Source organism: Lynx rufus, unplaced genomic scaffold (assembly GCF_022079265.1).
Source record: "Lynx rufus isolate CCGP_SWC_20201006 ecotype Redwood Valley unplaced genomic scaffold, mLynRuf1.p SCAF_43, whole genome shotgun sequence".
Taxonomy (NCBI): domain Eukaryota; kingdom Metazoa; phylum Chordata; class Mammalia; order Carnivora; family Felidae; genus Lynx; species Lynx rufus.
Window position 1 is genome coordinate 1,906,739 of NW_025814860.1, and position 13,153 is coordinate 1,919,891.

At 60.2% G+C, this 13,153-nt stretch overlaps 1 protein-coding gene across 1 annotated transcript; it reads left to right on the forward strand.

The window, feature by feature from the left end:
- The first annotated feature begins 700 nt into the window (after nucleotides 1–700).
- Nucleotides 701–11,955, forward strand: RGS11 (regulator of G protein signaling 11). Its single transcript, XM_047098060.1, has 17 exons — nucleotides 701–778; nucleotides 1,152–1,248; nucleotides 1,328–1,378; nucleotides 1,583–1,689; nucleotides 2,380–2,431; nucleotides 2,545–2,603; nucleotides 2,821–2,897; nucleotides 3,070–3,151; nucleotides 4,798–4,866; nucleotides 5,869–5,946; nucleotides 6,032–6,093; nucleotides 6,216–6,329; nucleotides 6,438–6,553; nucleotides 6,693–6,780; nucleotides 6,877–7,015; nucleotides 10,997–11,079; nucleotides 11,152–11,955. The coding sequence occupies exons 1-17, from the start codon at nucleotides 734–736 to the stop codon at nucleotides 11,273–11,275; spliced, it is 1,443 nt and encodes a 480-aa protein (XP_046954016.1). The 5' UTR covers nucleotides 701–733; the 3' UTR covers nucleotides 11,276–11,955.
- The last annotated feature ends 1,198 nt before the right edge of the window (nucleotides 11,956–13,153 follow it).

The following is a 13,153-nucleotide window of genomic DNA, read 5'->3' on the forward strand; positions in this document are numbered from 1 at the left end:
CCCACCCAGCACACCTGCAACAGCCAACCTGAGGCACCAACATGGTGTGACGCATGGTGTCACGATCACAGAAACACACTCCTAGGACAGTCAAGCCCTTTGCTTGCCCTGACCTCACAGCCCCCTCCACCACCGGGGCTGCCGCATCCTGAGGAGGTCACACGTGGGCTGGCTGGGGGAGGTGGGGGTAGGGATTACAAGAGACCTTGAACTGCTGTCCCCACCCACCCACAAGGACCCTCTCCTGGAGACCCTCCTCTCTCTGAGCCCCCCACCCTGTCCCAGCTGAGCCCGGATTCCCTCATTGACCTCCGCGCCATGGCCCCAGGGCGGGCATCTCCAAGGCCCACCTCGCGGCCCCTCCCGCAGGCGCAGGCCTCAGTTTCTCCCGTCGTAGGGGGAGATTCCTCCAGACTTCAGACCCCAGACCCCGCGTGCCCTGAGGGCTGACACCGCCGGGGCAACCCCCCCCTCCCCCGCAACCACTGCGGGGGGGGGGGGGGGGGGTTGCGCAGGGCGGGTCTTCCGGGGCGTGGGGGCGGATCTCGTGGGGAGGGGGCGTGTCTTGCGAGGACGTGAGGGCGGGTCTTGCGGGGCGTGGGCGGAGAGGGGCGTGAGGCGGGTCTTGCGGGGCGTGGGGGCGGGGAGGGGTGGGGCGTGCGGACGGCGGGGCGGGTGGGGGGGGAGGGGGGGCGGCTCCCGCCCCCACCCGCCATCTGGCCTTCCCGCCGCCATGGCCGGCGTTCGCGCCGGTGCGCAGATGCCGCATCTGAGCAAGGTGGGTGCCGGTTGGGGGTCCCGCCATACCCTCGATTTCCCGGCATCCGAGGCCGGGAGCCGAAGAGGGGTGGGCGTGGGTGCGCGCGAGTGTGGCCGCGGGTTTGGGGGCGACAGCGCTTTGTGAGGCGAGGCGGGGCGAGGCGGCGGAGACCTGGGCTGCGGGGGCGGGAGTCGCCTCTAGCCTCCGCCCCCGCCCCCACTCCGCCGCCCGCCGCGGCCTCAGATGCCACCGTCGTGCGTGCGCGTTAATCTTCTCTGAGCGCACTGGTCCCGGGCTCTCGGCCCTTTCCGGGGAATCGGGGTCTGGGGCGGGGCGGGGCGGGGCGGGGGAGGCGGGCCAGAACAGTTCCTCAAGGCCCCCCTTCGCCCAGATGGAGCGGGTGGTCGTGAGTATGCAGGACCCCGACCAGGGCGTGAAGATGCGGAGCCAGCGCCTGCTCATCACCGTCATTCCGCACATGGCGGCTGGTGAGGCGCCGCGGGGGCTGGGGTGGATGGAGGCCCTGCCCGAGCCTCCCCCCACCCCGTGCCAATCTCTGCTGTGCAGGCAGCGACCTCGTGGAGTGGTTGATCCAGAAGTACTGCATCTCAGAGGAGGGTAAGGGGGTCAGCCCCTTGCTCATCCGGTGCCCCACCCCTGCCGCGCCTCCTGTCCCCTGCCCCCTGCCCCCTGCCCTGGGGTCGCTGTGCTGATGGCCTAGGCTGGGCTCACAGGTGTCAGGGCCAAGCCAAGGGTGCTGGGGAGGGAGAGCCCCGGGACTGGTTCTCCCAGGCTGAGCACTCACCACCCTGCCGCCCGCAGAGGCCCTGCACCTGGGCACTCTCCTGGTGCAGCACGGCTACCTGTACCCGCTGCGAGACCCCCGCTGTCTTGTGCTCCGGCCAGACGACACACCCTACAGATTTCAGGTCAGGTGCAACGGGGAGCAGGTGGAAAGCACAAACCCAGCAGCCCAGCTAGAGGGGACCTGTGGAAGGGGTTGGAGTAGGGCGTGGTGATGTCACCACAGGTCTGGGTCCACTGCCCCTCCCCCAGGCCCTTGGGGAGTGGTCCACTGCCCCAACCCACACGTGCCCTGTGATAGGAGGACCAGGATAAGGGGAGAGACCCTCAGTTTCTCTGAGGCCGCAGCAGGGGACCCATAAAGGGTATAGCACCTGTGGAGGATTCTGATGGTTTCCCTGAGAATCCTTAAACCCCCACCCAGGAAGAAATCTGTGTGGGGCCCGAGGACAGGATTCTAGCATCTCAGTGTGTAACCTCAATCACTATGGACCTGTCCTGCCTGGCCTCCCTGGCAGTCCCCACACATAGTCTTTGGTACAGACTTGAGCAGGCCCCACCCCCACCCCCCACCAGGCAGTAGGGACTCAGGGAGCCCAGTCCAGGAGGCAGTGCTTGCAGGGGGCCCCACGGGTGAGTGGAGCTTGGTTCCAGGTGGGGAAGATGGCCAGTGGTGTGTGAGTCTCCAGGCCGTGGGCAGACAGGCAGATTCTGAGGCCGCCCAGTCTCTTCCCAAGGGGCCTGGGGAGGGGGACAACTCCTGGGGTGAGGAAGGTCCAGCAGGTCCCAGAAACGCTGTCCTTGCACCATACCAGACGCCCTATTTCTGGACGAGCACGCTGTGGCCAGCTACTGAGCTGGACTACGGTGAGTGAGGAGGAGCAGGCTAACCTGGGACAGCTCCCTGCCCTCTGAGGTGATGGCGCAAGGGACGAGGGGCAGAGATTTCTCCTCTGCAGCCTGGTCCCCTGTCCTTCCAGCCATCTACCTGGCGAAGAAGAACATCCGAAAGCCGGGGGCCCTGGTCGGCCACGAGAAGGTGGGACGCTCCCCTAGGCTGAGGCCAGCCGGAGGAACCCAAGCCCTGCTCTTGACCCTGGGGCCTCAGTTTGCCCTGGAGCACACACACAGCCCAGGCCCCAGGATGGTGCAGACAAACACGGGATCCCTACATGTCTCAGTGGGGGTGTGGGTGGTCCCTAACCCAGAGCTGGACAGGAGAGGGGTTGCCCAGGGTAGACCTCAACACCCTCCAGGAACACTATGGCCAGCTGCACAGGAAGATCAACCACGCATGGGACCTGGTGGTGATGCAAGCGAGAGAGCAGCTTCGGTGAGACCCTGCCCCACCCATGACTTGTGGGCATCGAGTGGGAATTGCCCGGGAGGCCCAGCAGTACCAAGCCCTGGCTGTTTTCCCAGGCTCTGGCCTGAGGGTGGGGACAGGGCAGAAGAGGTGCTGTTGTGGGCACCCTGTCCCCCAGCTCCACCTACCCTCCCTCCAGGGCAGCTAAGCAGCGCAGGAAGGGGGACAGGCTGGTCATGGCGTGCCAGGAGCAGACGTACTGGCTGGTGAATAGGCCTCCGGTAATACCCTTGTGTGTGTGTGTGGGGGGGGGGGGGGGTGGGCAGTTCCTTGTATAGCAGCGGGATCTTGCCAGAAGGCAGTGTGTTTCCCTCAAATGCTCGCTCTGAACCTGCATCTTGAGCCTGTGATAAGGATGCGGCTTTCGGGATCCCAGCAGTAAGTTCTATTTCTGGGGCCCATCAGAACTGAGGCCCGGGCCTGAGTCCGCCTCCCATCCACACAGCCCAGGACAAAGCGGCCTCTTTCTGGGTCTAAAGGAGGAGGCAGAGTGGAGTCAGGCTTAGTTATAGCTCTGAGGAACTGAGGTCACAGACCAAGAATTTTGGGGGGTGCTGGCCTGTAGCTAGGCTGTACCCAGAACCGCGGTCTGAGCAGGCGGTGTGCTAGTCCTCTGCTGTGGAGAGATGAGGCTGACCGGCTATCTTGGTCTGTGGGGGCGGTCAGAGCCAGCATGAATGCAAGTTCTTGTGGGAAAAATCCATGGAAAAGAAAAATGAGAGCAATCCACAGGCCTATAACTCAAGTGTGTGTCTGTTCGGTGGGGGGGGGGGGCGGGGGGGGCGGTCTCTGGGAAATGACTCCTCTTCCACCTGAGCGCCAGGTGGGCAGGATAGGGAGGTGGAAAGGCAGAGCAGACGTGGCCATGAGGCTGTGCACACGGGCTGAGGGCAGGGCAGCGGGGGCCTCCGGGCGAACGGGCATGAGGGCTCTGCCTGGTCCGAGGTGAGGAAGAGACCAGACGTGCAGATGCATTTGAGGATAGGGCAGCAAGATGGGGGGCAGGTGATGGGGCGCCTGGGTGGCTCAGTCGGTTAAGCGGCCAACTTCACCTCAGGTCACGATCTCGCGCTCTGTGAGTTCGAGCCCCGCGTCGGGCTCTGTGCTGACAGCTCAGAGCCTGGAGCCTGTTTCAGATTCTGTGTCTCCCTCTCTCTGACCCTCCCCCGTTCATGCTCTGTCTCTCTCTGTCTCAAAAATAAATAAATGTTAAAAAAAAAAAATTAAAAAAAAAAAGATGTGGGGCAGGTGAGCATCTCGAGAAGGATGGTTAGGAGGGGGCTCCTGGCCAGCTATGTCGGTGGAGCACATGACACTTGATCTTGGGGTAGTGAGTTCGAGCCCCATTAGGCACGGAGCCTACTTAAAAAAAAAAAAAAAAAGGATTCTCAGGTTTGTGGTTTGAGTAGTCAGGAGCAGGGAGGTGAGCTCAGCTGAGGTGAGGTAATCATGGGGGTGGGGATGGGTAGAGAGCAGGTTTAGGGACTGGAGACTCAGGTTCTTAATTTTCTCTGAATGACAGTTTCTCATGTTTTGTTTTTTTGATTTATTTAAGAGAGAGAGAGAGAGAGACAGGGCACAAGTGGGGGAGGGGCAGGGAGGAGGAGCAGACACAGAATCTGAAGCAGGCTCCAGAACCTGACGCGGGGCTCGAACTCACGAACAGTAAGATCGTGACCTCCGCTGAAGTCAGACGCTTCACCAACGGAGCCCCCCCAGGTCCCCTGTAGTTTCCACTGAAGGAGGACGTGTGGGTGCAGGGCTTCCGTATATGAAGCTGGTGGGGGGCAGGGACACAAGACTAGGACGGGTCTCACCAGCCCACTTGGGCTGCACCCCTCACCTCATCTCAGCCTCCCCTCTGCAGCCAGGGGTCCCCAGCGTCCTGGAGCAGGGTCCAGAGCGCAGTTCCTGCACTGCCGGGCAAGCGCAGATGGTGAGGACCCCACACCATACCCCCAGACCACTCCACACCCTGCACACATACCTCCCCCACCCCAACTTGGGGGCTGCTCACCCATCCATCTGTTTTTTCAAATGGCTCTTGACCCTGCCGTCATGCCCCACTGCCTGTACCCCCGCTCCCAGACCTCTGCTAACTCTCACCTCTTGCCTCCCACCTGCTGCACTGGGTGCAAGTAAGTGCGATGGGGCCCTGGGAAGAGTGGGAGCTCCTCCCCAGGCCGGGACAGCATCAGAACCCGGGGGAGTTGGAGGGTGGGGCCACAGGCCTGAGAGGTCTGGGCCGAGCCAGCCAACACCCTGCATGGACTCCAGTGGCCTCTGGAACCAGAGGGAACTGAGCCAGGACAGACGTGTCCACACTTGGTGGCAGCCGAGCGCTCTGTTTCAGTTCCACAAAATGCAAAATATCCCACATCTAGTACCTTACAGATAAAACTTTTTCCTGACTTCGAAGTCCTAGTTCAAGATTGTGGGTTTGTGATTTTCTTGTTATAAAGTCAGCCGAAGAGAGCCCGGGGCGAAAATTGAAGATCTCGGGCATCCTGAGGGTTCGAGGGTGTTGGGAAGGGTCAGTCCATCCACCTGGCCCGGAAGATGTGGCAGGCAGGTTCGGAGCTCTGAACAGGCTGAGATCACCCTGGAGCATAAGTTAGCGAGACTGACTTCCTGAGTGGGATTCTGTTGCAGTATTTCTCCTGTATCTGCTGTTAAAAAAAAAAAAAAAAAAAAAAAAAAAAAGACCTAAATACGTTCGAAAGTATGAAATAGTGACAGTTGGGGAACTGCAAGGTAACTTTGGAAACCTGAGGGCTCCATGGAACATTCTGGAAACCTTTAGACTAGAGGCCCCCAGAAGCTTCTTGGAATGCCAGACCCCTCCATTGGGGGGGGGGGCTTCAAGGGGCAAGGCAGGGGGCCTGAGCCATTCTCTATCAGCCCAGGGATGGACTCTTGAACTACGGTGGGTTTTCAGTCCCCACAGGGCCTGCCTTCTAATTGCAGCCCGCCCGGCCCTTTCCAGACCAAGAATATAGATTTCTACAAGCGGGAGGTAGGTCCTAGGAGTGGGTGGGAGAGAGGGGCCTGGGCTGGCTGACCCCCAGGCCAGGCCCCACTTCATAGGCCTCACGTCCTAGATGGAGCTGTGCAGAAAAGCCCTGGGCAGGGCCCGGGTGAAGTCCTCTGTCTGCCTTGAGGCGTGAGTGGGCTGAAGGGCACCGGCTGGGGACCCCCGCCCAGAGCCCAGACCCTTCCTCGAGTGCCGTTGTCCCCACAGCCTGTCCCTGCACTGGCCCCTGGCACCGTCCCCCCACTCCCCAGGTACCTGAAGTTCAGCAGCCAACGTGAGCTGCATGATCCCATCATGTCAGGGTGCCTGCCGGGCAACCCCTGGGTCACAGATGATGACACCTACTGGACCTTGAACGCACCCAGGTAAGCCCGGGGGGGGGGCAGGGGGCACTGCCCCCCACCTCCCTTCCCGCCGGGGCACTGCCCCCCACGCCCCTGCTGCCGGCACATCCCTGTGCCCTGTCCCTCCAGCGTGGCTGTGCCCACGAAGCTCCGCGTGGAGCGATGGGGCTTCAGCTTCCAGGAGCTCTTGGAAGACCCTGTGGGACGGGCGCATTTCATGGCCTTTCTCGGGACAGAGTTCAGCGGTGAGAAGCCCCCTGCCTTGCTCGAGGCCCCTGTGAGGGATGCTGCTGCCTAGGACCGTCCCCCGCCCCCCCCCCCCGCCACGTTTCTGCCGGCATGGCCGCGGCTCAGGTGGGCCTGACCTGGCGTGTGGACCCCTAGCTGAGAACCTGAGCTTCTGGGAGGCATGCGAGGAGCTGCGCCACGGAGGGCAGGCCCAGGTCCCCGCCACGGTGGACGCCGTGTACCAGTGAGTGCCGAGGGGCAGGTGCCGGCTGGCCGCTAGGCCTGCGTGCGGAACCCGGACCCACGGGGCCCGTCTCCCGTCCGCCTTCTGCCGACACAGGCAGTTCCTGGCCCCTGGCGCTGCCCGGTGGGTCAACATCGACAGCCGGACGATGGAGCGGACCCTGGAGGGTCTGCACCAGCCCCACCGCTACGTGCTGGATGACGCCCAGCTGCACATCTACATGCTGATGAAGAAGGTGAGTGTGCAGGCCGGGAGGGCTCGGGGAGTGCCTGGCCCCGTGACAGCTGGGTCTGCACACCCACTTCCCACCGGCTGCTGGCATGCTTAGACCTGCGACCCAGGCTCCACTTTCACAGAGGGGCAAACTGAGGCTCAGAAGGGCTGAGGGCTTGCCCAAGCCATAGGCCTAAGGAGAGGTCCAGTCGTGATTTCAGAAAGGGTTTTAATATGGGGCGCCTGGGTGGCTCAGTTGGATGGGCATCCGACTCTTGATTTCGACTCAGGTCCTGCCCCCAGGGTCATGGGATCAAGCCCCATGTCAGGCTCTGTGCTGGGCATGGAGCCTGCTTGAGAGTCTCTCTGTTTCTCTCTCGCTCTCTGCCCCTCCCCCACTCATGCTCATGCTCTCTTCCTCAAAAGAAAAGTATTTTAACATGGAAAATCCGAAACGTGAACAAAAACATAGTAAAATGACCCCCACATACCTACTGCCTGGCTTCAAAAACAGTCAGCTCAGGGCCTATTCTGATTCATTGTCTATCCCTGCCCCCTGCCCCCCACCCCGTGACTTTAAAGCTATTTCCAGACTTCCTATCTGTAGATACTTCAGGATCCTCTAAAAGACATGGACCCCCTCCCTCCCTTTTCAACGTGACCCCAGATGCCAGTATCACATAATGAACACAGGATCACTCAGTGTCCTCAAAGAGCCAGTCGGGGTCAAAACTTCCTCACTTGCCATCTGTGTTTAGTTCCCTGTTGTTGCTGTAAAAAAAACACCACAAACTTGGTGGCTTAAAGCAACACGAATTTATTCTCTTAAAGTTTTGGAGGTCAGAAGTCTGACACAGGTCTCCTGGGGTAAAGTCAAGGTGTGGGTGGCACTGGTTCCTTCTGGAATCTCCAGGGGGAGAATCCCATGTCCTGCTTTTCTAGCTTCTGCAGACGCCTGCCTTTCTTGGCACCTCCTCCTCCTGCGTCTTTATGCCGGTAGTCTAGCATCTCTGACCTGTGTCTCTGGTCCTCCCGCAGCCCCCTCTTTGACTTATAAGGGCCTGTGGTGACACTGAGCCCACCTGGACAATTGAGGACATCTCCCCACCTCAAGATCGTTGACTTAACTCACATCTGCAGAATCCCTTTGCCTTATAAGAGACACCATCACAGTTCCAGAGGTTAGGGTATGGACATCTCTGGCATCTTCCCCTCTGAATGCCACAGCCAAAAACTTATCTGTTTTTTCAATTTGCTTGAATTGGGGTCCAAACAAGTCCGTATGTCAGAATGGGTTAATAAATCTCTTAAACCCCCTTTTATTTATTTATTTTTTTTTTAATTTTTTTTTTTTCAACGTTTATTTATTTTTGGGACAGAGACAGACAGAGCATGAATGGGGGAGGGGCAGAGAGAGAGGGAGTCACAGAGTCGGAAACAGGCTCCAGGCTCTGAGCCATCAGCCCAGAGCCCGACGCGGGGCTCGAACTCACGGACCGCGAGATCGTGACCTGGCTGAAGTCGGACGCTTAACCGACTGCGCCACCCAGGCGCCCCCCTTTTATTTATTTTTATTGTTTAAGTTTTTTTATCTTGAGAGTGCGTGAACAGGGGAGAAGCAGAGAGAGAGAGAGAGAGAGAGAGAGAGAGAGAGAGAGAATCCCAAGCAATCTCCACACTCAGTGCAGAGACCACCTCGGGGCTTGAACCCCGCGAGATCGTGACCTGAGACAAAATCAAGAGTCGGATGCTCAACTGACTGAGCCACCCAGGTGCCCCTTAAACCTCTTTTTAAAGCAGAGGCTTCTTCTCTACCTTTTCTTCTTTTTCTGTTCTGTTTTAAAGAAACTGGAGGTCCTTTGTCCTGTGATTTCCCACAGTCTGGGTTTTACTGATGGCGCCCTCGTGGTGTCCTTGTGTGTTTCTGCAGATTGGTAGTTACGTTTAAGACCTGATCGGATTCATCTTCAGTCTTTTCGTGTATTTGGTTTTGCCAAGGGTCTTTACTTCAGAGATGGTGTTCGGTGTGTTCTCCCATCGGGAGGTACGTGGGGCCCGGGCGCCTCTCCTTTTGTGACGGGAGCAGCCTGTGGCTTCGGTGCAGGCAAGGAGCTGGCCCGTCCCTGCCTCTGTTTAAGAGGGGGACACTGCTCCGGGACACCTCTTCTCGCCTGCTCTTTGTGGCACAGTCGTCCAGGGAAGGCAGGATCAGTGCTCGACCCCTTCTTTTGGTCACCAGTTTTCACAATAATGCGTCGTACCCACGGTGTCTGCCGAGGGTGGCCAGTAAGCCTGAGATAGTTTTAACCCCGATGTAAATCCACACTCTCACCAGGTGACGGGTTTCGTTCCGCTCTGGTTCTTACCCTTAATTCCCGTGCAGAGGTCCAGCCTGCCAGCTGTTGGCTCCTGGGGCATTTGATGTGTTCTGAAATCCGTGCTGGCTTTCTTGCCTTCTGGCGTGGTGGCTTGTCCCCGGCTCTGCCTGTGCCAGACCTGGAGTCAGCCGTTTCCATGGGAAGCCCTGGCTCTTTTTCAAGGGTGTTTAGAAACCTTGACGCGCACGCTGATGTGTCCAGTGTAACCTGAACTGTTGCGGGCCCTTTCAGTGAACAGAAGTAGGGGTATCAGTGTTTTAAACAGGATACATCAGGAGCTCGTACTGACGCTTCCTTTTTTTTATTAATTTTTAGTTTATTTGGGGGAGAGAGACGCAGTACGAGTGGGGGAGGGGCAGGGAGAGCGAGAGAGGGAGACACAGAATCCGAAGCAGGCTCCAGGCTCTGAGCTGTCAGCACAGCATCTGACGTGGGGCTCGAACTTACGAACCGTGAGATCATGACCTGAGCCTGAGTCGGACGCTTAACCAACTGAGCCATCCAGGCACCTCTACTTTTTTTTTTTTTTAAAGGTGCATTTATTTATTTTTGACAGAGAGAGCACGTGCCCGTGTGCGTGTGGGGGGAGGGGCAGAGAGACTCCCAAGCGGGCTCCATGCTGTCAGCATGGAGCCTGACTTGGGCTCGAACTCACGAACCGTGAGATCATGACCTGAACAGAGATCAAGAGTTAGATACCCCGCCTACTGATCCGCCCAGGCGCCTCGTGACACTGCTAATTCAGGTTCAGGATTAGAGAATTTCCTTAACGTTGACTTCCATCTCTTTCCTCACTAACCCACTGAAAATCTTGGTTCTTGACGATGCTAACATAATGACTCGCTTGCTTTTTTCTCACATTTCACTCAGGAGTCTCAACAACACAGCATTACCATTAACCATGCAGTCACTGAAAATGGTTTACTTTTTCCTCGGCTTGGTCCTCTGCACATACCCTCCTGGGGACGCCCCCTCCAGCAGCTATATTCCGTGTGGCCAGGGTGGTGTCACCGACTGGGTGCCTGGCTCACTTGTCCCACTTGACTTCCAGTGTTTGGGAATTGACTATTTGTTGTTTTATTTTATAATTATGTAAAGTGTCTACACAGTTTCAAAATCCAATCAGCAAAGAAGGTGCATTCAAGTAAATGTGGTTCTGTCCTGATCCTTCCGCTGTCTTCCCTTCTTCCCACTAAAGTTAACTATTTGAAATTTATTTTTTTCTTTTAAATATAATAAGCAGTTGGGTTCATAGATTTCTCTCTTTATTGTATACTATGCAGTTTTACAGTTTTTCTCGACCTTGCTTTTTATTTTGCTCTGTGTCCTCCCCCTCACTCTCGGGGTACACAGAGAACGGGGGGGGGCACCACTTGGCATTTCCCACTGTAGGTACCACGGTTCACTCCTAGCATGGGCACCCGGCCCCTGCCCAGCTTTTGTGGGTAAACTGGATAGGAGCCTAGGTCTCCCCAAGTCCGTCTGACTTGTCCTGGGGAGGTCTGGGGTGGTCGCCTCCAGCACTGTCCGCTGGGGCGGGGTGGGGGGGGCCTGGGGCTGGCGGAGGCCCCAGCCGTGGCAGGCTGGACCGGCAGGGGAAGCCGTCTGGGCGCGGTCTCTTGCAGGACTCCTACCCGAGGTTCCTGAAGTCTGCCGCCTACAAAGACCTGCTGGCCGAAGCCGTGATTCCCCCAGAGGCCAAGAAACGGTGAGCTTGTCCGTGCCCGGAGCAGTGCAGACCTCACGGCTGCCCCGTGCTCAGGTCCCATCTTGCCCACAGGGTGTTCCCGTTCATGCGGAAGCTGCCGCATTCAAGCCCCAGCCCCGCTCTGCTTCCTGCCGCCACCTCTGGGGAGCCTGCGGCTGCCGCCGGTGGCCCTGAGTGTGGTGAGGGGGGCGCCTAAGTGGGCATGAGCGCCGCCCTCACCTCTTGCCCAGGGTCCTGGCCACTTTTGAGAGCCCTGGCACGGGCGTCCCCTCATGCCCAGAGGCCCCGGCCTTGCTGTGGGACAAGCAGACCTCTTGGGCTCCCCCCTTTGCCCTTGTGCAGCCCTCTTGACGCCTCCCCACCTCCAGAACCATAAACTGCTGGCAGATACCAGGTGGGCCTCCGGCAGGTGGCACTTGTCATGGGAGGAGATGCAGGCCGCCGGGTGGATTTCCCCGGGGCGCTCCGCCCAGTGTGACCCTGTGGGGACCCCACACCACGTCCCCGCTTCTGCTGGGGGCGCCTCAGCCTTCCAGTCGGCCTAGAGCCATCCTCCTGCGTCTTGCCTACACTGTGGCCGCCACTGTGCACGTCCCAGGCCTCATGCCCCAGGGGCGCCTCTGGCCGGTGTCCTGGAGGCTGTGGCTTCTCCAGCAGAGTTGCACAGGGACGGCCCCAACGGCCCCACCCTGGTGACAACTGGTGCCAGTTCCCCGCAGGGGCGGGTGGAGCCCTTGGGGGAGGAGGGGACGCCAGACCCCGGGCCAAGGACAGTTGGTCCTCTGGGAGCGCAGCTCTGTGGGGCCAGGGGGAGCGGCGCCCCCCTTCCTGCTCCCACCCACTCCCGACGCGGAAATAAAAGACCCGCAGCTCTCACTCTGAGCCCCCTTTATTGTCCAAATCGTGGAGCGTGTGCTGTGAGGCCCACTGGTGGGGCGTGTCCGTGAGGGTGCCGGTTAGGCGTGTCGGAGAGGCGTACCCGGTGAGGCGTGTGCGTGGGGCGTGTTCGCGAGGCATGTCCGTGAGGCGTGTCGGTGGGGCGTGTACGTGGGGAGTGCATGTGGGGCGTGTCCGTGGGGCGTGTCCGTGAGGTAGGTCGGTGGAGCGTGTCCGTGAGGCGTGTCGGTGGGGCATGCACGTGGGGCGTGTACGTGGGGAGTGCACGTGGGGCGTGTCCGTGGGGCGTGTGCGTGAGGGTGCCGGTTAGGCGTGTCGGAGAGGCGTACCCGGTGAGGCGTGTGCGTGGGGCGTGTCCACGAGGCGTGTCCGTGAGGCGTGTCCGTGGGGCGTGTGCGTGAGGGTGCCGGTTAGGCGTGTCGGAGAGGCGTACCCGGTGAGGCTGTGCGTGGGGCGTGTCCACGAGGCGTGTCCGTGAGGTAGGTCGGTGGGGCGTGTCCGTGGGGCGTGTCCGTGAGGTAGGTCGGTGGAGCGTGTCCGTGAGGCGTGTCGGTGGGGCGTGCACGTGGGGCGTGTACGTGGGGAGTGCACGTGGGGCGTGTCCGTGGGGCGTGTGCGTGAGGGTGCCGGTTAGGCGTGTCGGAGAGGCGTACCCGATGAGGCGTGTGCGTGGGGCGTGTCCACGAGGCGTGTCCGTGAGGCGTGTCCGTGGGGCGTGTCCGTGGGGCGTGTGCGTGAGGGTGCCGGTTAGGCGTGTCGGAGAGGCGTACCCGGTGAGGCTGTGCGTGGGGCGTGTCCGTGGGGCGTGTCCGTGAGGTAGGTCGGTGGGGCGTATCCGTGAGGCGTGTCGGTGGGGCGTGCACGTGGGGCGTGTCCGTGAGGCGTGTCCGTGAGGTAGGTCGGTGGGGCGTGTCCGTGAGGCGTGTCGGTGGGGCGTGCACGTGGGGCGTGTCCGTGAGGCGTGTCCGTGAGGTAGGTCGGTGGAGCGTGTCCGTGAGGCGTGTCGGTGGGGCGTGCACGTGGGGAGTGCACGTGGGGCGTGTCCGTGGGGCGTGTGCGTGAGGGTGCCGGTTAGGCGTGTCGGAGAGGCGTACCCGGTGAGGCGTGTGCGTGGGGCGTGTCCACGAGGCGTGTCCGTGAGGCGTGTCCGTGGGGCGTGTCCGTGGGGCGTGTGCGT

What these genes read in the sequence shown, in the direction of transcription:
- RGS11 (XM_047098060.1), top strand. Translation starts at nt 734, where the DNA reads ATGGCCGGCGTTCGCGCCGGTGCGCAGATGCCGCATCTGAGCAAG. An exon ending in CAAGCGAGAGAGCAGCTTCG is followed by an intron (nt 2,898 to 3,069) that starts GTGAGACCCTGC and finishes CCCTCCCTCCAG; the next exon opens with GGCAGCTAAGCAGCGCAGGA. An exon ending in TCCTCTGTCTGCCTTGAGGC is followed by an intron (nt 6,094 to 6,215) that starts GTGAGTGGGCTG and finishes CCCACTCCCCAG; the next exon opens with GTACCTGAAGTTCAGCAGCC.